Source organism: Heptranchias perlo, chromosome 14 (assembly GCF_035084215.1).
Source record: "Heptranchias perlo isolate sHepPer1 chromosome 14, sHepPer1.hap1, whole genome shotgun sequence".
Lineage (NCBI taxonomy): Eukaryota > Metazoa > Chordata > Chondrichthyes > Hexanchiformes > Hexanchidae > Heptranchias > Heptranchias perlo.
The window spans coordinates 22,216,511-22,244,099 of NC_090338.1; the positions used below are offsets into that span (position 1 = coordinate 22,216,511).

Below are 27,589 nucleotides of genomic sequence, written 5' to 3' on the forward strand. Positions count from 1 at the left end.
TTGAACAGCAAATCATCTGCAAATTCTTTGCTGTTGACAATTTCCTCCCTTCTGCTAAAGAACGATGGCAAGATCAAGGGCAAAAACATCTTTTCTTTCACATTCAGATTGGAGCTATTTAATAATGGCATCAATGCCGAATACAGTGTCAATTTGTTTTAAACTATTTGACAAAGTTGGATGAATTAATCCTTCAGCCTGTTTACAGGAATCAAAAATCTGTCCACTAATTTCAAAGTAACAACTAATTTTAAAAGCCCTTGATATCTGGTGTATAGGGGAAAGCCAGAAATGCCATTGACAGATGTCTGCCGCAAACAAATTTTGGCCATCCAATCAATAAATGAATTGTTAAAATGTGCTTACAACAGGTTTACTGGTTTCCTGTATACATCAGAAATCAAGTGCTTTATAAACAGTCATTATGATGAAATTATTTGGATAAATATTGGATTCCCAGAATTTATTGATTAAAGGGATGACGTCATCTTGCAAAAATGTTGAGCAAACGCTTCTTCACTTGTCTATAAGCTCAGTGATACAAATTGGACTGGATCACCCCACGATGTGATTTGTGGATAATATTGGTCCACCTTTATGCACAAAAAAACATTGAACTTTTTTTCAAGATGACAATGTCTCTTTAAGTATCAAATAAACTCCCATTGTTGCTGTGTTATTTCATGAATTAAATTAAGTAAAAACAAAACCTAGATAAGAAATTTGGCAACATAATAGTCGTGACTTCAGTTAAAGGTTGTGAGATGGGTAGTTGTTCTCAGTCAGATTTATCAAAACAACTCTACATAAGTGACACCACCTTGGTAAGAAGCCATGAAGTAACCATCTCCAACATGACCACAGCCAGCATTGAGCAGCATCATTAGTTGTATTTTTGCTTGGTTACTTAGTTTTCAACCTCCCTTCGGTTACCAAGTGCCTGGTTCTTTAGCCGGGAGAAAGGGCACTACTGGGCATTTTAACGGTGCAGCCCATACCCACAACTGGAATTCCACTATGGTCTGGTAAGAAGCCTGTTTCTACGGAGGAAAAATTGACAACTGTGTTTTTTTCAAAGCTTGCATTCATACTCAGATCTCCCAGTGAAGCCGTAATTACAGAGCCATCGTAAAACTGCAGCTTTTAAATCTAACTAAATGTTCTTTGGTGGGCAGAATTGCAGATTACTTAAGAATCTGTTAAACTCCTCCTGCCTGCCCTAAACTCGCAATAAGAGGCCCATGAATTGGCACTAAAGCAGCAGGCCTCTTGCAATAGTGTTGCGATTGATAGACTCATCATGCATTCGTCTATTCATAGCGCGGCACAACAGGAGTGAACATTGTTGAAGTTGATTTAATTTTGCAGAACTCCAACAAAAAAAAATAACAAAGCAGAAGTATTTTTCCCAATTTCATTTACAACTTAGCGTTACACAAGTACCATTTTTATCATCCCTTGTATTAAAACACTGACAACGCTCAGCTTGTTCAGAGCAGTGCTGTAGAAGATGAAAGAAATAGAAAGGCCCATGCAAGACACTTTACTGTGTTTATATGCAGAGGCAATGATGTGCGATGCAGTAATATTTTTGCTTCGGCAGTCATGTTTGACACTACAGATTAATTTTTTTTTAATCAGAGTTTTAACCCAATGCAGATGTTTTTCAGTGACCGGCATTGGTATTTTCAAAGTAAGCTGGTGTTGGCTATTCCAGGATTAAGCCTGTCCATTACAAAAACGTTCCCTTTATAAAAATTGCAATTTACAAATGAATCTTTTTCAAGTATCCATTATTCTCCTAGTAAATCATCTGAGACTCTTGATCCGATTACAGCCGACAACTCACTCCCAACAATTCATTATTCTACATATAAAATGCCTGAACCCTGCAGTTTATTCCATAAATCAACAACTCTGAAGGATTAAAGGATGGGACAAATCCAAGTTCTTGAAATAAAGATGAAGAGAACTGATAACGTAGATGTTGAGAGAGGTATATTGTGCAAAACTAACATATGAAAATCAGAGGACATGATTGGAATCTGAAGAGGCCTCAACTAGACTTCAGAAATAACTTCTTCACGCTTGGAGTTTTTGATTTATGGAATAGGCTGGCACCTAGTGTAGTAAATGCTGACTTAGTTGAAGTATTCAAAAGGGAATTGGGTCAATTACTGATTCAGCAGAAAGTGGAAAGATATGGGTACAAGCTGAAAAAGATGAAAAATGATCAAATCAGGTCCTGAAACCAGATGTGGCTAACAGAGTGAATTGGATGGTGTGAATGGCCATTTCTATTTCCCAAGTTCCTATATTCATGCGTTCTATGACTGCATCATAAAACTTGAGTGTTTAGACATTAAAGTACTAAACTGGTTGACAGGCTATTAGTCATAAGATGACACTTCCTTGTAACTGACTCTTCTTGTTTAATGTGCTTGTAGATGAAGTAATCTTTTGAAGCTCTTTTTTCCAACAAAGCATGCATATAATTGGAATTTTATCAAAGGTACTGTAGCTTTGTACTAACCACCCTCAAACAGAAAGCAGGGTATTTTGTTTTGCAAATGTTTTGCACGAAAACAGTGCAAAGTAAATAAATGATCAAGAGCTACCCATGGCACAGGGAAAGTGGGGCCCTGACCTGTGAATAGTTAAATTCAATTACAGCATATTCCCACACATTGCAAATGGTGAGTTACTGAGCCATTTCGACCATAAAGGTCCTACATTTGGTGCCTTGTCTGTGCCAACTTAACCAATCTCAACCAGGGTAGCAATGGAGCACCAGAGATCACCTCAGTGTCCCTGACCTAAGGAGGGAAAGAATCAGCCAAAATACCTGCCCCCATATTAGGGTATCTCACCTATTGGGGCCCCATGGTTAAATAGACTGCCAACACTGATTGTCTAACCTCGCACATAAAAAATGGCCACTTGGTTGTTGTTCCAGGGCCAGACACCACCTATGGAATTGTACCCTAGCTAGAGTTGCCACCTTTAATAACCTCAGAGCCCGGCTCAAACCCTTTGAATCCCAGGTTCCCCAGTGACGGGATAATGATTTACATAGTTAGTCAGATAGTTGAGGTACTTGAGAGACCTCATTGAGTTGACATTTTGGCAGGGGTGCAATTTTGAAGGACCCTCAGCGTATTTCTCATACTAGCCAGCCAGCAGCCAGTGGGAGATGCAAAGGATGATTTGACAGGTGGGGGGAACACCTCATTTATTGCAGCAGGGCACTCTGTCACTTCAGACAAAATTTTGGCTGCAAGACCTTTGTCTTTCCACTTAAAATTATTAATTTACACCCAGAAATCTGCTGCGCAAACACATTTAGCTACTTTGTGGACTCCCTCAAACTCACACTGTCAGGATGGGTGGGGGGGTGGGGGGTGGGGGGGCGCCATAGCTGCATTCATCACTTCATCCGAGGACGAGCAACATCACCAGCCTCGCCAGGCATGCCATCCACCTCAGCCACGTGGAGCTCCACAACACACTGCTGCGCCACAGGCACCTGCACAACAGCACGGAGGGCAACAACAGACAGAACGACGTCGCAGGAGGCACTACCCTCACAACAAGGTCTACAGACCGAGGCTCAGCTTCCTGGACCTCTCTGAGGAGCAGTGCATATGGAAGCTCAGAGTCAGTTGCCAGGTAGTTGCAAACATCTGCAGCCTCCTTCATGCCAAGCTGCTCCCGGCTGGCCCGAGCAGCATTTCCTTACCTGTCGCTGTCAAAGTCACCACTGCCCTCAAATTCTTCGCCTCCGGATCGTTCCAGGGTAACACTGGGGACTTTGCTGGGGTTTCTGAATCGTCTGCACACAAGTACATACGGCAGATCACCGACGGCTTGTTTCGCAAGGCCTTGCACAACATCAACATCCCCATGGATGACCTCAGCCAGACGGAGAGGGCAGTGGGATTCCACGCAGTGGCTGGCTTCCCACAGGTGCAGGGTGTATTCGATTGCACCCATATATCAATGTGAGCACCTCCACACGAGCCAGGACTGTTCATCAACAGGAAGAGCTATCACTCCATCAACACTCAGCTCATCTGTGACCACCGCAAGAGATTCCTTCACGTGTGCGCCAGATACTCTGGCAGCTGCCATGATTTCTTCATCCTCCGGGAGTCCAACATCCCACTCCTCTTCCACGCACCGAACCCGCAAGGGCTGGCTCCTCGGGGACAAGGGATATCCCCTGCACACGTGGCTCATGACATCTCTGAGGAACTCCACCACCGAGCAACAGCGTCGATATAACGACAGCCACATCGCAACCAGGTGTACAACTGAGCATGCTATAGGGCTGCTAAAGATGCGCTTCAGGTGCCTTGATCGTTTTGGGGGAGTGCTTCAATACGCGTCACACAGAGTGGGACGCATTATAGTCATGTGTTGTGCCCTGCACAACATGGCACAACAGAGAGGGGTGCCACTGGAGGAGGCCCTGTCCACATCTGCCACCCACATTGAGGAGGAGGAGGATGAGAACAAGGCAAAGAGGAGGAAGAGGAGCAATCCACAGGCAGAACAGCGGCTCACCTGGCTGCTCGTGAGGCCAGGGAGTCACTGATATGTGAACAGTTCTCCTAACATCAGACAGAGTGAAGAGTCCAGTCCTCACCATCTGGACAGAGCAGCGGCAACACCAGCACCCCACCCCCCGCCCCGCCCTCTGCACAAAACAGACCTGCAACTACACATAAAGTGACCCAATGGTGGCATCAAGTGTGGGTGTTCATGGTGAACCTCATGAAAGGACCTTATTACACAAGCCAGTCAAGAATGGCCAAGACGTGGCAGTCGTGGTGACAATAATAATATACAATGTGCGATTAACATAAAGCAAATATAAATAAAAAACATGACCAACTGTCAAACACCCTTGTGCATCCCCTTTGTGCTTACAAAACCTTCGCCTTTTGCTTACGAGTACTTCTATGTGGTGCATCCCGTGTGGCTGCAGCAGAGGTACTGGCAGGTCGCTCTTGTTCATGCCCTGACTGATTAGATGCTTTGGGCCTATGCCCTCTGGGTTTTGGTGCCCGTGAGGGCCCCTCCAAAGACTGCTTCACCTGCACCTGTGCAGGGGCAGACTCCTGGAGAGGAGGCAACATTGCAGGTACTGGTTGAGCAATGGGTGAGACGTGGGAGTGTTTTGAGTGGCGTCCCCACTTCCATGTCCCCTTTTGCCATCTTCCCTCCCTTGGGCCAGGCCCACACCACTCCTACCACTCTGCTGGACGACAGTTTGGAGGTCATGTGTGAAGCCTTGTGAGGCTAGTGTCAGACTATCTGCCTGCCTGTTTAAAGTGGCAAAATGTCATTCACTCTGAGTCCGAAGGGCTGTTGTCAGGGCCTCAATGGACTAATTTGTGAGCCATGCTTGAAGCTCCATGGAGGTTAGCCTTCCCTCCATTGCAGACATTCCCGCACTTACCTGCGACACTATCTCAGAGATGCCCTCCCTTACCTGTGCCACCATTCCACTCATGCAGGAGTTGGACTCCTCCATTCTCTGCTCTATTGTGGAGAGTGCGCATAGCACCTGTTCCAGCACCTTGCAAATGTGCTGCTGCCCCTCGATCAGTCTCCTTTTAAAGAATGGCCCCCAGGGTTCAGCACTTGTGCCCAGCTTAGCAGAGCCTGGAGAATAGTGCTTCCACTGACGCAGACTCTCCACAACTGCCCCTGCCGCCAGTGTCTGCTAGTGCTCACGTGTGTGGTGACTCACCATGTGCCCCAATTAACTGAGGACAGGAAGCCACCGAGGTGTGTGTATCTGCGCTGGTGAATGGCTAGCTCAGATGTGACGGAGCCCCCTCAGAGGTCGTCTGAAGAATCGCCCTCCGCCGTCACAGCGGTCACTGAAGGCCCTGTAAGAGAACAAAAGGCAACATTAAGCATGATGACAGATGTTGAGGTGCTGAAGGTGGCAAGGCACGTTAACATCAATTGATATTGTGTGTGCTAAATGTTAAAGTTCTGTGACCAGACATTTGCCGGGTGCCAGTCCTGGCATCCCCGACGGACAGGCACTCGTGGGTGCGGCTCAGTTCCAGCGCCTCCTGCTCCGCGTCTGTGAGGACGACTATCTGTTGCGGCCCCTCTCCCGTGCATTCTGAGCTCTCTTCTCCTGTAAGGGGAGAAAGTAAAGAGGCGTGAGTGAGTGATGATGACGTGGCCAACCACTGAATGCATTGGTTTGGGTGTGGCTGACCGTGAAAGAGATGCATCAGAGGGTGAATATGAGACAGAGCCATGACATCGTATGAGGATTGGGTTGAGTTGTAGTGGTGGGATGAGTACTGGGGAGGTGAGGAAGTCGTGAGTAAGTGCAGGTAAGTTGAGGATGAGTTTTGAGTGGGTGTGAGGAGTGATGTGATAGAGTAGTGTTGGCAGTGCAGAAAGAATTGTGGGGTGGGGGCGGTGATGTGGAAGACGGAGTGTAGGAGAATGAGTAAGTGTACTCAATTTGACTGACCTAGTTAGGTCATTGAAGCGCTTCCTGCAATGTATCCAGGTGCGGGAGATGTTGCTGCTGCTGGTGACCTCCTCTGCCACCTCGAGCCAGGCCTTCTTGGTGGCAGAGGCAGGCCACTTGCTCCCGTCCGCTGGGTAAAAGTCATCCCTCCTCCTCCTCACCCCATCCAGTAGCACCTGGAGTGAGGCAAGACTGAATCTAGGAGCAGCCTTTCCCCTGGGCTGCTCCATTGTGTAATTTGGCTGTTTGCTCCAGGAGCAGCCATTGGAGGACTGCCCCTTTAAATAGGGCTCCGCCAGCTGACAGCCTGTGATGCGGGTGCGCTGTCCGCCCGCTGCGCAGATTTCCAACAGGAGACCCGGAAGCCACGTTAAGTGGCTCCAATTTACCCGCGAGCGCGTGGGGAACGGACGGATTTTACTGTCGCCCCCACCCCCGCTGCCATCCCACCTCCCCGGTAATATCGGGGCCAATGTTTCAGTCTCCGACCTGAAACGTTAACTCTGTTTCTTTTTCCACAGATGCTGCTTCACTTGCTGAGCTTTTCCAGCATTTTCTATTTTTATTGTGAATTAGGGTGTAGGCCTGGCAGTGATAACCTAAGCTCAGTTCACAATGGTTTTGCCCACAACCTATAGAGTCACTGCCCTGAATTTGCACATGTCATCCTTGAAAAGCAAAACATTCTCTTGGCCACGAGTTTGCAGGATTAGAATTCTGCAGAAACCTCTCTCCCTGCCATTTTAGCAGAAGTGTTAGCTGATTTGATATAAGTGGGTTGAAGGCTCCACTAAAATAGGGGAGAGAGGAGTTTCACAAAAGTTCCATAGCTGTTCTTGGGCTATTATTTTATGCAGCAATTTTCTGGAGCTTTGTGATTTATTGCACAACAACAACAACAAACAACAACAACAACTCGCATTTATATAGCGTCTTTAACGTAGTAAACCATCTGGCTTGTCTCTCTCTCTCTCTCCTTCTCCTAGCCCTCAGAGCCTCACACACAAACCTTAGAGTCATAGAGTCATAGAGTTATACAGCACGGATAGAGGCCCTTCGGCCCATCGTGTCCGCGCCGGCCATCAGCCCTGTCTACTCTAATCCCATATTCCAGCATTTGGTCCGCAGCCTTGTATGCTATGGCATTTCAAGTGCTCATCCAAATGCTTCTTGAATGTTGTGAGGGTTCCTGCCTCCACAACCCTTTCAGGCAGTGAGTTCCAGACTCCAACCACCCTCTGGGTGAAAAAGTTCTCCCAGAGGGTGGTTGGAGTCTGGAACTCACTGCCTCTAGCAGCAGCAACATCTCCCCTAGACTGAAACAAATGCCTGACAGATGCCAGGGAGCTCGCCTCCTGGATGATAATGACTCTAAGGCCAGAAATACGGCCAGGGTCAGTAGGTCAGGCGGGCAAAAGTGTCCACCCACTTCACCTCTGCTGCCATAATGGCTGAGTGGAAACCCCAGGCTTTGATGCCCACCTGAAACAGCAGGTCAGGCAGACGTTGGGTGGGTTACATGACTTTGCTGTGTACTTTTTAGCCTTTTTTCCCTAAATGTTACCATGTTTAAAAATTCTGTTGAATTGATAATTGGAGGCTCTGGCCTGGCCAGCAGTGAAACACACAATAAATTTTGCTGTAAATAAGGCTGACTGGATAAGTCACAAGTGACGAGGTCTCGAGTGAGTTATGGTCAGCTCCACAACTGGAGGTATTTATCACAGTGCAGTGCTGGCCCTGACAAAATCTATTTATACCATGCGTTTTAAAATGTAATTCATAAATAAATTGATGCTTCATATCAATTTAAGTGTGGCAGGCTGAAAAAAATAGCTTCCAGACCGCACAAAGGGTGTAAATACTGCATGTATTAATGGTTGAAGCAGGAAAGACATGGTCCTTTTTTTACCCACTGGAAGCAGTTTAGGGTTCAGAGCAATTCCCACAGCAACTCTTAATGGTGAAGTATTGCAGCTCATTATCAGAATCAGTGGGCTGGTCTGCACACGGGTTAAAAATGATCCCAGAAAATTAAAACACGGTTGGCCTCACCTTAAGGTTCTTTTAAAACGACTGCAGCAGTGCCCAGTAATACAGAACACAGCACCCATCAGCTGTAAGGATCAGAAAAAAATGACTTTGTGACATTGAAACTGAATTATTTCACTGAAAGTTTAATTAACTTTAATTTTTAATTACTTAATGCAGTTTTAGTTTTTTGGCAGTTTTGAAGGATTGCCTTAGTACTGGGGAGCATTTGAGAGAAAACAAGCCATGTATTTTATAAAGAGCCCCTACAACAATCCCAGAACTCCAATTCTGGCCTCTTGTGCATCCCGGACTTCCTTTGCCCCATCATTGGCAGCCGTGCCTTCAGCTGCCTAGGCCCTAAGCTCTGGAATTCCCTCCCAAAACCTCTCCACCTCTTTAACTTGCTCTCTTCCTACAAGAGGCTCCTTAAAACCTACCTCTTTGACCAAGGTTTTGCTCACCTGTCCTAATGTCTCCTTCTTTGGCTCAGAGTCAATTTTTGTCTGATTACAATCCTTTCAAGCGCCTTGGGACGTTTTACTACATTAAAGGCATTATATAAATGCGAGTTGTTGTTGGTACATTATAATTGTGCTCCATTAGTTCTGTTCCTTCCTCTCTTCCTACTTTGGAGTGTTCTGTTTTGTAAATACACAGAAATTCTTTTTTTTTTACACACTGTTTATTTTCAATTTTCAGAGTAAACATCAGCACAGAAGCAGATGCAAACACTGAGTGCAGGGTATAATCACATAAGCGTGATCAGATTTTACTGACGCAATATTTGAGATCAGAGCAGCAGAAAAGATTAAGTAAATGAAGAAGTCGGGGTTAATTGTACAACTCCCTTTGATGTCACGTTTTTAATTAAATTTCACGTTTAAAAAATAGCGAAATGTGAGTGCCACTTAGTCTGAAATCCTGACGAGCGATTTTAACTCTGCCCACTCGCCTGAAACTGGGCGAGAGGGCAGTTAAAATTGGCCAGGAGGGTAATCCGCCGATGTCCTTACGCAAGCTTCTATTTTAAATTGCACTTCTGAACAGGTAGTGAGGACGCCCACCTGAAACCAGGGTCCTTTCTTACTTATGCACATCAGGGGAGCCCTGACTGCTATTTTAACTGGTGGCCTGAGCGGGGAAGCCATTGTAGCTTTCCTGCTGGGTAAAGCTAGTGGAAAGTGGAGCCGGGGCAAGAAGAGGTCCAAACAGATATGTTTTTTTTTAAACTTTATTTTACTTCCCTTGTGGGATCAGGAGGAGCAGGAGTGTTCCTCTGGGCCCAACAAGGAAAGTTTAGGCCTCCCATGTTCCGGGCTCCACCTCCACCCTCCCGCCCCCCTTCCTGATCGCAAGACCTTCCCGATACCCCCTCCCCACGATTTACCGAAGTTCCTGGAACCATTCTTTCAGTCCCGGCCGGTGGTCTCCTGCTGCCTGACATTCCACTCCCGCCCTCTGGCCAGCTGCCGCTATCCTGCCAGCTTCGAGCAAGCAACTGAACGGGGTCAGGCAGATGAGGCCCAAGAGTTAAAAGCTCCCAGGTCTCATGCTGCCGAGGTCAGGTGCTTTTAGCACTCGCTCGATCCCTGCCCATCCAATTCCTACTCCAAGTTTAAATTGGTGCTCTGATTTTGTTTTCTGCTGTCTCTTGTAAGGGCCTGGTTATGCAGTCGGCTCCTAGGCCCAGTTCAGACCATTTATAATTCTGCCCCAAGCATGCAACTGTTGCTATTTGAGATACTAAAGACAGCTGATGCCATGATTGTCATTAATCCAGAACCATGATCCAACATAATGGTTCTGAAGATCTAACGGTTAATGGCTACGCTTTGAAGGAGTATCTCATACCAGGACTGTGATATCATTTTACCAAGTGGGGTATTTTTCACCTTCACCACTTGGGTAGTAAACTGCCAGAGTGGATCGCTGCTTGTTCTCAAGATCAGTGGAATTGAAAACCGGGCAGGTTCTATAACCAGCGGACAATCTGCTCTGCCTCTTTGCTCCCACACGGTGACGGTGAAAATGATCCCCATTAACCTAGAAAGTGGATCAAGCTGCGTCCATTTTTATAGCTATAAAACGGGCGCCTATTGACCAAAATGGCGGGTGGCGGCGGATGCTCATTCCACGCCAATGCTTTGCCCACCATTTTGGCTCAGGCTGCTCAGTCGGTGTCCAGGGCGCTCAGCTGAAACTAGTGATAGGCCCATTACATACGTAAAGCAAGGGCCTAATGCCTGTTTCAGGCTCTTCTGTGAAATCGGTCTGTGAATAATCGCTGGTGGCTGCCAGCCAAAAAGGTAGATTTAATGTTTTTTTACTTACCTTATTGCAGAGCTAGAAGGAGCAGGAGCTGGAGTGGCTCCAGATTAAAACCGTGGGCTGCTGCCAGCCATTGCTCGCCCCCCTCCAGATTGCCTTCCCCCACTCCTCTAGACTCTTATGAGGCCCCTCGGCTGGCGTCTGAGCCGACTGATCTTAACTGCTTCTGAGGCCATTAATGGTTCCGGCAACTCACCAGTAGTATCCAAATGAGGCCAGTGGTCCTGCTGTCGGCTTCATTGAGTGCATGCCCGATTCGGGCGTGATCTAATTTCTAGGCTATTTTGTGTCTAGGCTTAAAGAAATAAGCTTTGCCCATGACAACTACTCCAAAGACTTAAGCACATAATCCAGGTTGACGCTTCAGTGCAGTACTGAGGGAGTGCTGCACTGTCAGAGGTGCCGTCTTTCGGATGAGACGTTAAACCGAGGCCCCGCCTGCCCTCTCAGGTGGACGTAAAAGATCCCATGACACTATTTCGAAGTTCTTCCCTGTATCCTGGCCAATATTTATCCCTCAACCAATCCCAAAAGAAACAGATTATCTGGTCATTATCACTTTGCTGTTAGTGGGACCTTGCTCTGCACAAATTGGCTGCCGTGTTTTCTCCATTACAACAGTGACTTCACTTCAAAAGTACTTCATTGTTTGTAAAGCACTTTGGGATGTCCTGAGGTTGTAAAAGGTGCTATATAAATTAAAGTCTTTCTTTCTTTATTACTGTATTGAGTGTATTGCAGAGCTAACATTTCCACAGACTAATGCTAGAGATGGAATTTTTGGACCAGACTCTGGCTGCCTTCCAGAAAGTATGGAATGTTCTTTGCTCCCAACTTTTGGTTCCACTGGATGAGGTTCCTGGTTCAGCAGATCATGCACAAGGCATTGGCTGAGATTTAACCTATGACCTTGAATATTGGGTAGTTTATGTCACTGAGAAACAAGGGAAACCTTAAAATTCTGGAAATGAGCAGAGAAGAGCCACAAGACTGATCCTATGTGTCAAAGGGCTGAGGTATGAAGAAAAACTTGGCCTATTCACCCATGAAAGGACATGACTTGGAAGAGGCATCATGCAGGTATTTAAGATAAGAAGAAATATCAAAAAGATAAATCTAGAGCTCTACTTCACACTAAATCGCAAAGGTAGACAAGGGGCAAAGGTTCCAGCTAGTGAAAAAAACATTTAGGATTGTTGTCAGGAAGTTCTTCAGGCAAAGAGTGCTCAACACATGGAGGTGAAATCATCGAAGAGACAGTTTGATGCCGTGATGGGGGAACTGTACTTCTTTCTGGATGGATAAGCTGAGATGAAGCAAATGGCTTTCCTTATCTCTATCGACCAATGGAAGAACCCAATGAGAACGAGAATGCAACAGACATTAGTGATTAAAACTGAACATCTAACAATCAGATGCCAAAACATTTTGAGGATTCTGGTTATTATAAAGGGATTCATTAGCTGTCAGAATTTAAAATATTTGCCATTAGTATGTCAGGCTAGGGAAATTACTTTAATGATTTGGCACAGTTTTCCACAGAATGTCATTTCTCTTTTTTTTCCCTGATTTTTTGCTTAGCGCTGCTGTGAAGGAGGCTGGGGCCCAATTAGTTCCCACCCGGTTAATTTTATTATTATTTGGCCCAGAGAAATAATAAGGTCTGAGGTACTTATAAAAGCAGATAAAATTGTAGATCATTACCAAATCTCATAAGAAATATTAAAAGAAATTAAGTTAATTGCTCCTGCCTGTTTATGTTTCATTATTTTTAAACAAATATATTCTTATTGTTATATGTAGCTGTGTAGATGGTACTGTAGAGGACTAATTATAAATGATGGTGGAGCTCTGGACCAGTCAGGAGTTTCCTTTATACAGGATAAGAAGGCCATAAGGTGAAAGGTACTAAAATGTGTGTTTTCATGCAGCTAAAGTTAAAAAATAAAGGTAGAGAAAAGCAAATTGGTAAAATCTAGTGGTGCTTCAAATAATAAACTCCATCACAATGTAAACACGCTGTAAAGCTAGCACTGCAGTGGAATTTGGAGAGCAAACTGTTTCCAGTTGTTCCATGAACTGAGCCTAATCAAACAATCCCTAACTCTGAAATCTGGAGACATGTACAATATGAAATGCCGTAGCAAACTCAAATTTTGGTTTCTTAAGCTAGTGCTGGAACTAACCGTTAAGCTTCAAAGTAGCCAATCCAATCCGGTTCTAGGCATCTCATTGAAGGCTCACATCTAAACTATCCAACCAGTAACTGGATTATAACACCCCTACAGCCCAATGTTGTTGACAATTGTAAACAATTTTACAACACCAAGTTATAGTCCAGCAATTTTATTTTAAATTCACAAGCTTTCGGAGGCTTCCCCCTTCGTCAGGTGAACGATGTGAAAATGTTGTTGTTTAAGACTACAGATAAAATTTATGCAAAACTATTTTTTTTAAATTACCATCTAAAATTTTATCACAGTAGGAGTCTTCTATCTAGCACAGTTTGGTTGTGATTTTAACATAACCACTTGCTGTGTTTCATTAATGTGCACTATTGGAATGTCATCCCTGCCATTACATTCTGACTGTTTATCTCTGCCACCTTGTGTAAAAATATTCCCACACTCCCAGGCCCTAGAGGTTAATCTTATTTTTTAATCAATATAAGAGTGTGTTCCATTCTATAAAAAGGTTATTGAACAATTTATTGTACACTACAAGTTTTTTTGGGTGGCCAAATAACTCACTGAAAAACCCTTAGGTACCCATTAATGCTCATCTTCTGCACAAGTTAGAGCACAGGGCAAGCTCCCATGTTTGTGTATTATCTAGCTGTGTCATGTTTTTGCTATTGAGTTAATAGTATAAGACGTCACTAAGGTTGAGGAAAATAAGAGAAAATATGAGATAAATCAAGACATTGTGATTGGGTAATGTCAAGCCTGGATTTTAAGGTGAGCATAGAATATGGTTGTCCATGTCATAATTTCCTTGCCTAAGCCCAGTCTGTCTCAGACATGTGCAGGAGGGGAGCAGGGGTGGCAAGGCACATTCCCAGAGAGGGAAATAGAACAGTGGGCAAGCTAGCCTTTACCAATCTCATTAAGCTCCCAGCAGCTAGTTCAAAAGCAGAGGGATCAAAACAGATTGCTTGCCCAATATCTTGCATAGGGAGGGAGAACCTAAAGAAGGGAAGAGAGTAAATCGTAAAATAGGGAAGGGGCAAGAATAGATGTTATAAATCATTACTCACCGAAGATCACAAAGAATCAAAAAGTATATGCTATTTGTCTCAACAATACACTGTTTTTCTGAATGCCTTTCATTGCGAGCTGGCAAAGCCCTGAATATCCATTGATTCGTGTGTCGTACATTAGTTATAGAAAAGGAATATGACTGTTAAAACGAACAAGACCTTTACCTCTACAGTGAACAATCGCATAAGGAAGACGAAGCTTAGGAATGACGAGTGGTGCTTTTGAAATACAATTGAGTTTTTCCATTACATGTGGGATTACATCAGGCTTCCGGTTTTAGACTTTTATTTTTGAAGGACACAGCTGGTGGTAGGCTGACTGTAATTGTCTTGGTAAATACTATAAAACAAAGGTGTAATAACAGCACTTTTCTCTCAAAATCCCTCCCAAAAAAATGACTTAGTTTGAAGAGATCTATAATTTCAAAAAAAAAATCTGTATGTCAGCTATCGTACAGCAGGGAGAATAACCAAAGCAACAAGGAGACAAAATGTTGAATTGCTGGTTGCTAGGTAGCATGTTTGCTCCTGGGAGTGAGAGGTAAGGCTGGAGATCGGTATACGCTGTTTTTGTTTCCTTGAGATTAGTGACTTTCTTGCATTTAAAGCTCTTGGGAACCTCCTATGATGAACCTGTGTGAGCAATTAGACATTAAACTAGGTACAAACTCATTTCTCTAATAACGAATAACATCAACTACCTGTGAGTAATTTGTTTTTGTTTCATTTTCTTAATTTGTTGCTTTTCCCACCCATGTTCATTTTATTTGAAGAAAATAACAGCACAAATGGGGTAATAGAGTAATGTAAGTTTGTAACTTTGTATGGACAGTAAATACATTTGTAATTGACTATTGAAACAACACAGTATTCTGTGAGGTCCCATTTTATTTTGTATTGTGACTCAATATTCTGCAATCACATATAATTTTGCCTGATCACCCAACGGCAGCAATGAAAAAGGATTGAAAGCAGGGAGAGCAAAGAAGTGGCAATAGTAGAAGTAAAATCCATACATATATAAGATTTAAAACTACCAGTGTCTGACAGAGGATAATGGGGAATAATTCAAGATGATTAACAAATTACTTTAGCTTTGCTGATGTGGTTTATGATGCCATCCGAACCTCTCTAATTCAGTACTCCCTTGTAATCCACTCCTGTCTCTCTTGTATCCTATATGTAATATATGTGATACAGTATTGTCTATAGCATGCAGTCAAATAAAACCCAATAGCACTTCACTTCAAATCACATGATACATCAACACGTCAGTTCCAGTTTGTCATTGCCCACCATCGCTGCACAAAATGAACAAACACTTGCCACAAGCAGTATCAGCCTCTCCCCCACAAACTCCAGCACTGTGTATTGCATAGAATTACAGGCTGGATCATGCTTCAAGGACATAAGACACCTCAATATTGAGACAAAATTGATACACATTTGGGGTTTTTTGTCAATTTAGCTCAACCCTTCAATGTGTAACTGCCCTTTACCACACTGTCATTTTGCATCATCACCCAGTGGCAGAGGAACAAACGAAACAGTGAGACTACAGCAAAGGTTGATATCTATATATTGAAAGACAAAGATGGTGGTAGGAGATCACAGGCAATAATTCAATCTCAGGGCTCAAATGACTAACAAATGAGACTGCCTGAAGCCCCCAATTGAAGTGCCATTGGAACCAATTGGCAGCCATTCAATATTTATGTCACTCATGGAGGATATAAAAGTGAAAATAAAAATTCTGTTTCCACAATTACAAAGTGATATCAAAAAAAGACTTCAGCTGATTTTCTTAGGTTGCTGAAAAAATAAAACTGCTCATTAGATGCACTGCAGCTAAAGGGTACTTTTCAGTTGGAAACCTGTTACAAGTATTACAAATAGAATTCGTGGGAGCCAGATTCACTTGGAAATTATCTGGTCAATCTCACAGATGGAAATACGGTCTGTTGTGGTAGCCATGACATTTCTCCTTTCAGTAACACTCTGATCTGTGTTTTGCCCTATATTTAAAGGGCTCAGTGTTATCTTATTCGAGTCCTTTGGTCAAAAGTTGATCAAACACTATTTGAAAGGTCGGCCTTTTTCACCTAAATTAATTGTGGGTGGACACCACTGTGTTTTTATCCTTCTCCAATTTTGATTTTCCTTGCAATCTTCTTATTTGTTCAAATGAATTTCTCCATGAAACATGGCCTCTTTATAATGTATCGAGAGGATGGTGTATGTGTGTTCCTAAGTGGCATAGCAACAAGCAAAATACTGCTATTTAGTAATTAGGGAATATAATAGTCAATTATCATTGACTCATCATTTTTTTCCCAAGCCTCTAACCCCTTTCCCTCCTGTTTTCTGCCCCTACCCTTCCCTTGCTCCATGGTTCTGATGTCTTCCATGCCCCTTGTGCCCCTGGTGGCCTTATGTCAGTCCATTCATCTGAGCCCGGGGATGCCCCCACCCACCTTACTGACCATCGTGCCTATGAGTTCCTCGCCCCCCCCCCCCCCCACCAAAAAACAAGCTGCCTGAAGGAGCTGTATAAAATAATGCCTCCTCTTCACACATTTATAGCAAGAAACATGAGAGAGACAAAAAAGATAGGACTATTCCAAGCCACCTTGAACTCTGAAACTAGCCTATTCCTAATATAGGTGATAAACAGGCGTCACAATGCAGGGAAGCTCAGATAGCCCCACCAATTTTGAGTAGGGTCCTTTTGCTCATCAGTTTTGGCACAACGGTTTGTGGTCGCCATTATTGAGCAACAACGTTATTCGAGAACGGTTGTACCCTAAAAACACACGGTATTATATAGATGGGAGTATTATAATGCAGCACTCGAGTACTTAAACTGTAAAAGTGGAGGATGGGATTTGAACATGTGCACCTTTGATGGGAGTCCAGCTCTCAAAGAGAAACTGGAAACAAGGCCTGATCTGGATGAGCCCACCCTTCAACCAATCATTTTAAGCCAGGCCCATCTAGACTAGAATCCAACCTTCAACAAGGGATTTGAGCTAGTATTGTAATACGCTACATGTTGCTCGCTTATTATCAGGATTGTGTTGGTTGGCAATTGGAACACATGAAATATCTGCCTGGTGGACAGACCATTAATAGTCTTCCTGCCCATACCACTTGCTTTTGGGTTTAAACCAGGGCTTATCTAGAAAGGAGTCCAAGCTCTAACCAGGGATATGAACCCAGGCCCTTCTAGATTGAAATCTGACATTTGGCAAGGGATTTGCGCCCAGGTCCATTTGTTCCAAGAACGTAAGAATTGAAGCATGAGTAGACCAGATGGCCTCTCGAGCCTGCTCTGCCATTCAATAAGATCATGGCTGATCCTCTACCTCAGCTCCATTTTCCCACCGATCCCCATATGCCTTGATTCCCTTAATGTCCAAATAGCCATCGACCTCAGTCTTGAATATACTCAACGACTGAGCAGCCACAGCCCTCTGGGGTAGGGAATTCCAAAGATTCACAACCATCTAAGTGAAAAAAAATTTCCTCATCTCGGTCCTAAATGGCCAACCCTTTAACTTGAGACTATGACCTTTAGTACTTGACTCTCCAGCCTGGGGCAACAGCCCCTCAGCATCTACCTTGTCAAGGCTTCTAAGAATTTTATATGTTTCAATTGTTCTGGTGAGGATTTGATCTCAAGACCCCCAAGTGAGAGTCTGACGCTTGGCCTGCAGTTAGAGTGCTGCTGCTGTGTTTGACAGTTTTCTTGGAAATGAATGCCTAAGGTTACAAGAGCAAAAAAAAATCCAGGAAGTGAAAAGCTGCCAGTCTGCCATAAAGCAAAATTTACATTGTGAAATGGCACAATTATTCACCCGCAGTGTTTTCAATTATTACCTCATTTCTGACACAGCGATTACAAAATGATGTACTATCCAGCCTTTCACTCCGAGGAATTCATTACTGCTCAAACGTCCTCTTTTTCCCAAATTAATTTTTTATGAGTATAGCTAACTAATCATTTTTAAGCAGGGTGTTTGGTTATTTTACCCGTTGAAATATGCACTTCTTCAAAACGAGAGCAAATGAGCACCATGATCCTGACGATGCCCATTAATTATTTCCTTTGGGTGCTGTGAGCAGAAAGGTGTAAGTAAATACAGAGGTCCCAAAATTTATTTCCAGTTGTCATTTCTAGATTTAACGAATTTTGCCTTTTAATTATCCGAGCATTACAAGGTATGAACCTGTGTAGAGTTCACCGTCCGTGTCTCTCATCCACGTTAAGCAGTATCTTTTTAAGAAAATTGTTATTATGACACTTGAATTTTTTTTTAAACATTTGATTTAACAAGTTGAGGTGAATCAGGCATGAGTCATGGACAGAGCAAGGGTCTTGAAATGTAAACAATATGTTTGTATGTTTTATGGAAGTAATTCCACTAGGAATTCTGGAAGATAAAGTATGAGACAGCAGTGACATTCCCTGTCCCCAGTCCTTCTTCTCCCTGTGTCCTTACAGAATAAAGGACCATGTGAACTCAGAATTCCTGTTGTTTTAGTGAAATTCCCAGGACTAATTATTTCCCATTTCTGTAAATCCAGTCGATGACCGTTTTTATTTTATTCGTGGGCGTTTATTGTGTATGTAAGAGGGTGGGGAAGGAGAAGAGATACTGTGTAGACAATAGTACTCTATCTTGTGTGAATGGGGGAGGAGGAGAGACACTGTGTGGACAATGATACCCTATTGTGTGTGTATGGGAGGAGGAGAGACACTGTGTAGACAACGGTACCCTATTGTGTGTGTACGGGAGGAGGAGATACACTGTGTAGACAATGGTATTCTATTGTGTGTGTATGGGAGGAGGAGAGACATTGTGTAGACAATGGTACTGTATTGCGTGTGTATGGGAGAGGAGAGACACCCTGTAGATAATGGTATCTTATGATGTAGTGGGGAGGAGGAAAGACACTGTGTGGACAATGAGGCCTGTAGGCGGGAATCACACGAAAGCGGCAAGAGGCCGCAGCCAGGGACCGGCGGGAACAGTCCCCGGCAGTCAGCTAAATGGTTTGGGGAGAGGCGGTAGGCGATCGCAGTTGGGGGAGGAGGGATTGAAGCCTGAACCAAGGAAGGCCTTGGGTTTTATTGTGAAGCCCAGAGAAGCACTCCATTAATAAAATAAAAATCACTTACCTCACGGCCCCCCTCTGACCCTGCTACTCCTTGGCGCCGGAGGCCAGCAGCAGGCGCCAACTTGCAGCACAAAGTTACATTCGTGTCGGGTTCTGATTGGCATTGTCGGAATCTCAATGAGGCCCTTGCCTGCCTGCCTGGGTTGAGGGCTTTACCCGCTGACCAAAACGCCCCCCTGTCGTGCTTGGCATGAGGTCAGTGAGCAAATGGTGAGTGGCATGCTTTCGCGATCTTAACCTCCCCCACACATGCATGCCAATCTTGCTCATTGATGGGATCTGGAAGGATGGACTTGTCAATGGGGCTACACTTCTTCCAGCTGCAAGCTAATGCTCTCACAGAGTTGACCTAGCCAGACAAGCAGGGAGAAGCTAACCACTGCTCCAAGCTGCTAGGATGTGTATTTTTTTCCCCCCAATGAGTGTTCCTTGAAGTACTCAGTCTAAATGGCCACTGAGTATTTGGAGCTCCACTCAGGCTTTAAAACCAAATGATGAGGAACCCCTAACCCCTAACCTGTATGAGTTTTGTGGCTTGATGGACACGTGTGCATAGTTGCATTTGCTGCTCACACTGCCCTTCCCTTAGCACATCAGGCCTGTAGTAGGTGTCTAGCACCCAATAATACAGAGCCCCAGCGCCCAAAGGTGCTGCAGAGTGGTTAAGCCCACAGACAGCAAAATTGAGCATAATGTAAAGTAGGAATCCCAGCATGTTGGGCCTTTGATAAGTTTATGGGGCATAGTAAGATTGATCACCGATGTGGTTTGTCTGATATGTGTGTGTGCTCTTTTTAAAAATGAGACACTGCTGCCAACTGAAAGTGGTGCGACAAGTCCCTCCCCCCTCACCACCCCACCAGTCATCAACTCAACAATATTTATAGTTCAGTATTACAGATGTTGAATATATCGGGTATCATGTCTCAAAAAGGGAAAGCATTGTTACACAATGTAGATTTACAGGCATTTTGTTAAGTGTATCCATGTGATTCATATCAATTAGTGTTAATTGTATTCAGGTGGTGCGTATCAATTGGAAACTCTCTTGTATCCATTTATAAGAGAGCTGATCTAGGGTGTGGTGTGGGTGTAATGTGGAGCTCTGTGAATAAAGGCTTGGAAGCAACTGAAGACTGGGCTCTAGTATTCTATCCTTCACCACCTGACTATCCAGTTTATAACACACTTTCTGCGTCTCTGATTCACAATAATAAGTGACAGAAGGATAAAAGTACTTTGGCCGCATGTTGCTATGAGGGAAGAATCCCACAACTTGCATTGTGCCATAATACTTCAGGCTGATTTCAATGCCTCAAACAGTACCTCATGTCTACTTCTCACTACACCTCAGTCTGACTCCCATATCTCACACTTCACCTCAGTCTGACTCCCATATCTCTCACTACACCTCAGTCTGACTCCCATATCTCACACTTCACCACAGTCTGACTCCCATATCTCACACTTCACCTCAGTCTGACTCCCATATCTCACACTTCACCTCAGTCTGACTCCCATATCTCACACTTCACCTCAGTCTGACTCCCATATCTCACACTTCACCTCAGTCTGACTCCCATATCTCACACTTCACCTCAGTCTGACTCCCATATCTCTCACTACACCTCAGTCTGACTCCCATATCTCACACTTCACCTCAGTCTGACTCCCATATCTCACACTTCACCACAGTCTGACTCCCATATCTCACACTTCACCTCAGTCTGACTCCCATATCTCACACTTCACCACAGTCTGACTCCCATATCTCACACTACACCTCAGTCTGACTCCCATATCTCTCACTACACCTCAGTCTGACTCCCATATCTCTCACAATATCTCAAACTGAATCACCTATTTTGCCCTGCACCTGGAGTTGACTCACAATGCATTGGTATAATTCCAACTTCTTACATGTTACCTCCTTTGTCTCACACATTGCCTTTGGCTGATTTCTGCATTTAACACAGTGTCCCAGGCTGACTCTCATGTCTCACACTATAGCATAAGCTGACACACTGGCTCATGCCAAATCCTATGATCTACAGTGTCTTGTTTTGAACTTGTGGCTGATAACACAGTTGAATCTATTAGCCAGTGATGAAAATTTTGAGGCTTTGACTTCTACTAACGAGTAGTGAAATCTATTGTGGGGAGCAATGTTTTTAGTGATGTAAACTTCAGGTTCAGGCCACTAAACCGAGTGAGAATCTCAATTTTAGATTCAGAATGAAATCTCATTGAAACCAAAGCCAAGTCGTTGTGAGTAATGAATAGCACAGTGGTGGAGTGCATTGGTTCAATGAGGAAGGGTCAGAAGCTGCTTCACAGCAGGTTTACTGGCTGATAATCGACAGTTCATTACAATGAAATAGCACGGTCATTCTATATTAGATATATCTTTAAGCGCCATCTAAATATTAATGAGCACTTTTAATATTTTTCCCTCCCTTCCCTACTTAAGCAATGCACCTCCTTGGTTTGAACTGGCAACTTCAACCGGCTGAAGGACAGATGTTTAAAAACGGAGTCAGAACAGGAGGCCCGAGTGATGTAACAATAGCGCCATCTGGTGGCAGAGGTAATATATCTTTAGCGTGTTGTTCTGTGAAACACAACTGTGCTGTGCTTTAATTCCCACCTAGATCGCTTATCAACATTTGGCACAGTGAAAAATAATTATTTTTTGTTCCCCTTTAGGAACTAAATATCTTTCCCCTCTCTTTGGGCCCCCTTTCCCGGTTCACACGCATACTTCAGCTGTGCTCCAACTTGAAGCATGAACAGGTGATTTGCAGTAAGGCCTTTCTGTAACTGGCTGCTACCGAGTGCTCAGGAGCAACTGGATCTGGTGACTGCTTGCTGATTATTGAACACCATGCTTTTCCCTTTGCTCATTGCTTCTGTCTTTGCTCTTCTCTTCCTTCCATCACCATTTAGTAGATTGTTGGTCTGGTAGCTCACTGCACCGTCAAGTCGCTGCCAAACATCCAGTAAAGCGATGAGACAATGGCACAACACTACTACCCCTCTTTACTTCTATTTTTCTCCTTTAGTTCCAAAGTTAAAATAGTTGTGAAAACTTGGGCTCCTTGTAAGATGTCCAACTGGGTGTTTTCACTAGCTGCAGGTGCGCTGAGCAATTATGAACCGGAAGGGTGAGGAGAGTGCCAGGGATTATCCAGCTGCTGAGATTGAAGAGATCACCAACACCAGTGGTAGCGTTTCATTCCAGTACTCATTGTGGATAGGACAGCCCTGCCACTTTGCAGTAAAAATCAAGCATGTGTACTTTGCAATGGAAAGGAACAGTATTGGTCAGATCAGAGGAACACTATCAGAACAAATGCTATCATTCAAACCTTCACTCCTGTGCCTACTGGTGTTCCCATCCCCCTCTTTTAACTCAAATTAAAATATAAAATAAATAAATGAGGGTTTTGTTGCTAAGGCCTGAAAACTTCACAGCTCTCCATTGTGAGCAACATCTTATTTATTCATGTATTTGTTTTAATTGTTCGAATTATTTCTTTTAAAATTCTAATAAAGCAGTTACTTGTACAGCTGGCGATCGTGCTGCTAGGAAAGAGCGGAAATTGTGTTCCATTAAACATATAATTATCTGAGATCTGTGCTAACATTTTATACTCCACACAAGAACAGACTTAATTAAATGTTTTTGGTTGTAGAAAATCGGGGAATCCTGTCATGCTTCTCGCTGCATTTAACCCTTTTTTGCGTTGCACTGCTAGTTTTATTTTTTTGCAGGTATTATTCCCTTCCCAGCTGATAGGTTGGGCAAGTTACCTGCTCCCAGGCCTTAGGCCTCTGCTAGTATCAAATCCTCTTTTAAGGAAATTCATCTTTTGAAACTAAAATTTAAGTAGAAATAATATCCAAAAAGTAGAAATCTATATTTATTTTTGCCTGTTGGCTTCGTGGTTTCCAAATTCTATCAAGTGCCCCCAGCAAGAAATGGCTCGTCAAGGTGCACCTGTTGTTAGGCTGGCTTCATCCTTCTCAAGGAAACAAAAGTAAGGAGATTTTCATACATCATGGTCAACAGTCCAGGCTATGTCTGTTCTCCTTCATTTAAATGTGTGCAGCTCTCACCCGAGCTCCACCACCAGCCCCATCTCTGCCCTTGCCTCAGCCCATCTGCTACTGAAACCCTCATCCATGCATTTGTTACCTCCAGACTTGACTAGTCCAATGCTCTCCAAGCCAGCCTCCCATCTTCCACCCTCCATAAACTTAATCTCATCCAAAACTCTGCCGCTCGTATCCTAACTCGCACCATGTCCCATTCACCCGTCACCCCTGTGCTCGTTGGTGCACATTTGTCCTAGTCCCCGAATGCCTTCATTATAAAATTCTCATCCTTGTGTTCAAATCCCTCCATAGCCTTACCCCTCCCTTTTTCTCTGTAACCTTCTCCAGCCCTGCAACACTTCACGAACTCTGCGTTCTTCCAACTCTGGCCTCTTGTCCATCCCCGACTTCCTTCACCCCATCATTGCCAGCCGTGCCTTCAGACGCCTAAGCCCTAAGCTCTGGAATGCCCTTCCTAAATATCTGCAGCTCTCTCTCCTTAAAACCTATCTCTTTGACCAAGCTTTTGGTCACCTGTCCTAATGGCCTCTTCTTTGGCTCAGTGTCAGTTTTTGTCGGATTACGCTCCTGTGAAGCGCCTTGGGAATTTTACTACATTAAAGGCGCTTTATAAATGCCAGTTGATGTAGATTTCATCCCAATTGCTAGGCCTCAGCCCAATCTCGCTACCAGACTTCAGCTGAACCACTCAGTCACTCTTTTAAGCCATCAGTTGAACTCCTGAGGGCAGCTACCAGTCGGACGCCCTCAGACAGCCCGCGTATGGAGATGAATGAAGTTATAGCTGACTTGTTAGCTGATTCGTTTTAGTGTGTGAGTCATTTATTGATTTCTTTAATCTTTTGTTTCTGAAACAACCTTCTACATGACTTCCTCCTCTCCATATTAAGAATATCTGATGTGTCAATGAGTTTATAGCTGAGAAGTAAGTCATTCTTAAAAGATGAGGATAGCCATCAACGGAGGATAAAAGTTTCAGAAGCATATCAATGAATGACTTACACACAAAGGAGAAACTGTTTCCACTGCTGGGAGGGTCAGTAAGCAGAGGGCACAGATTTAAGATAATTGGCAAAAGGACCAGAGGGGAGATGACGAGAAATGTTTTTACGCAGTGAGTTGTTATGATCTGGAATGCACTGCCTGATAGGGTGGTGGAAGCAGATTCAATAATAACTTTCAAATGGGAATTGGCTAAATATTTAAAAAGGAAAGAAAATTGCAGGGCTATGGAGAAAGAGCAAGGGGAGTGGGAGTGATTGGATAATTCTTTCAAAGAGCCGGCACAGACATGATGGGCAGAATGGCCTCCTTCTGTGCTGTATGATTCTATGAAAATGAAGCAACAGACAAGTCAGCCATGATTTTGTTCATTCAAATGTGTTACTGGAAGTTGGTTGGCAGTGTCATCGGGGGTTACATAGAGTTACGTAGAATTTACAACACAGAAACAGGCCATTCGGCCGAACTGGTCCAAGCCGGCGTTTAAACTCCACACGAACCTCCTCCCACCCCTCTTCATCGAACCCCATCAGCATATCCTTCTATTCCTTTCTCCCCCTAAAGGCATCTATGCTATTTGCCTTAAGGGTACGGTAGCATAGTGGTTATGTTACTGGGCTAGTAATCCAGAGGCCTGGACTAAAAAATCCAGAGTCATGAGTTCAAATCCCGCCACGGCAGCTGGCGAATTTAAATTCAATTAATTAATTAAATTCAATTAATTAAATAAAAATCTGGAATTAAAATACTGGTATCAGTGATGATGGCCATGAAACTACCGGATTGTCGTAAAAACCCATCTGGTTCACTAATGTCCTTTAGGGAAGGAAACCTGCCGTCCTAAACCGGTGTGGCCGATATGTGACTCCAGACCCACAGCAATGTGGTTGATTCTTAATTGCCCTCTTAAATGGCCTAGCAAGCCACTCAGTTGTAAAATCTCGCTACGAAAAGTCATAATAAGAATAAAACCGGACGGACCACCCGGCATCGGACCACGAGGCACCGGACACGACAACGGCAAAGCACCAAGCCCAGTCGACCCTGCAAGGTCCTCCTTACTAACATCTGGGGACTTGTGCCAAAATTGGGAGAGCTATCCCACAGACGAGTCAAGCAACAGCCTGACACAGCCATACTTACAGAATCATATCTTTCAGCCAACGTCCCAGACTCTTCCATCACCATCCCTGGGTATGTCCTGTCCCACTGGCTGGACAGACCCACCAGAGGTGGCGGTACAGTGATATACAGTCAGGAGGGAGTGGCCCTGGGAGTCCTCAACATTGACTCTGGATTACCACCTACCGTCCTCCCTCAGCTGATGAATCAGTCCTCCTCCATGTTGAGCACCACTTGGAAGAAGCACTGAGGGTAGCAAGGGCACAAAATGTACTCTGGGTGGGGGACTTCAATGTCCATCACCAAGAGTGGCTCGGTAGCACCACTACTGACCAAGCTGGCCGAGTCCTGAAGGACATAGCTGCTAGACTGGGCCTGCGGCAGGTGGTGAGCAAACCAACACGAGGGAAAAACTTACTTGACCTCACCAATCTCCCTGTCGCAAATGCATCTGTCCATGACAGTATTGGTAGGAGTGACCACCGCACAGTCCTCGTGGAGATGAAGTCCCGTCTTCGCACTGAGGATGGGATAGATTCAGAATGGATCTAGCAGCTCAAAATTGGGCATCCATGAGGCGCTGTGGGCCATCAGCAGCAGCAGAATTGTATTCCACCACAATCTGTAACCTCATGGCCCGGCATATTCCTCACTCTACCATTACCAACAAGCCAAGGGATCAACCCTGGTTCAATGAGGAGTGTAGAAGAGCATGCCAGGAGCAGCACCAGGCGTACCTAAAAATGAGGTACCAACCTGGTGAAGCTACAACTCAGGACAACATGCATGCTAAACAACGGAAGCAACATGCTATAGACAGAGCTAAGCGATTCCACAACCAACGGATCAGATCAAAGCTCTGCAGTCCTGCCACATCCAGTCGTGAATGGTGGTGGACAATTAAACAACTAATGGGAGGAGGAGGCTCTGCAAACATCCCCATTCTCAATGATGGCGGAGTCCAGCACGTGAGTGCAAAAGACAAGGCTGAAGCGTTTGCAACCATCTTCAGCCAGAAGTGCCGAGTGGATGATCCATCTCAGCCTCCTCCCGATATCCCCACCATCACGGAAGCCAGTCTTCGGCCAATTCGATTCACTCCACGTGATATCAAGAAACGGCTGAGTGCACTGGATACAGCAAAGGCTATGGGCCCTGACAACATCCCAGCTGTAGTGCTGAAGACTTGTGCTCCAGAACTAGCTGCGCCTCTAGCCAAGCTGTTCCAGTACAGCGACAACACTGGCATCTACCCGACAATGTGGAAAATTGCCCAGGTATGTCCTGTCCACAAAAAGCAGGACAAATCCAATCCGGCCAATTACCGCCCCATCAGTCTACTCTCAATCATCAGCAAAGTGATGGAAGGTGTCGTCAACAGTGCTATCAAGCGGCACTAACTCACCAATAACCTGCTCACCGATGCTCAGTTTGGGTTCCGCCAGGACCACTCGGCTCCAGACCTCATTACAGCCTTGGTCCAAACATGGACAAAAGAGCTGAATTCCAGAGGTGAGGTGAGAGTGACTGCCCTTGACATCAAGGCAGCATTTGACCGAGTGTGGCACCAAGGAGCCCTAGTAAAATTGAAGTCAATGGGAATCAGGGGGAAAACTCTCCAGTGGCTGGAGTCATACCTAGCACAAAGGAAGATGGTAGTGGTTGTTGGAGGCCAATCATCTCCGCCCCAGGGCATTGCTGCAGGAGTTCCTCAGGGCAGTGTCCTAGGCCCAACCATCTTCAGCTGCTTCATCAATGACCTTCCCTCCATCATAAGGTCAGAAATGGGGATGTTCGCTGATGACTGCACAGTGTTCAGTTCCATTCGCAACCCCTCAGATAATGAAGCAGTCCGAGCCCGCATGCAGCAAGACCTGGACAACATCCAGGCTTGGGCTCATAAGTGGCAAGTAACATTCGCGCCAGATAAGTGCCAGGCAATGACCATCTCCAACAAGAGAAAGTCTAACCACCTCCCCTTGACATTCAACGGCATTACCATCGCCGAATCCCCCACCATCAACATCCTGGGTGTC

General features: G+C 44.6%; 1 protein-coding gene across 1 annotated transcript in view; it reads left to right on the forward strand.

Moving 5' to 3' along the window:
- The window catches only part of tenm2a (teneurin transmembrane protein 2a), a 1,632,827-nt gene that overhangs the window by 1,472,457 nt on the left and 132,781 nt on the right, over positions 1-27,589 (forward strand). The window contains exon 12 of the mRNA XM_067996099.1: positions 21,781-21,897. Within this exon, the coding sequence (XP_067852200.1) occupies positions 21,781-21,897 (117 nt within the window). The remainder of the gene's footprint in view (positions 1-21,780; positions 21,898-27,589) is intronic.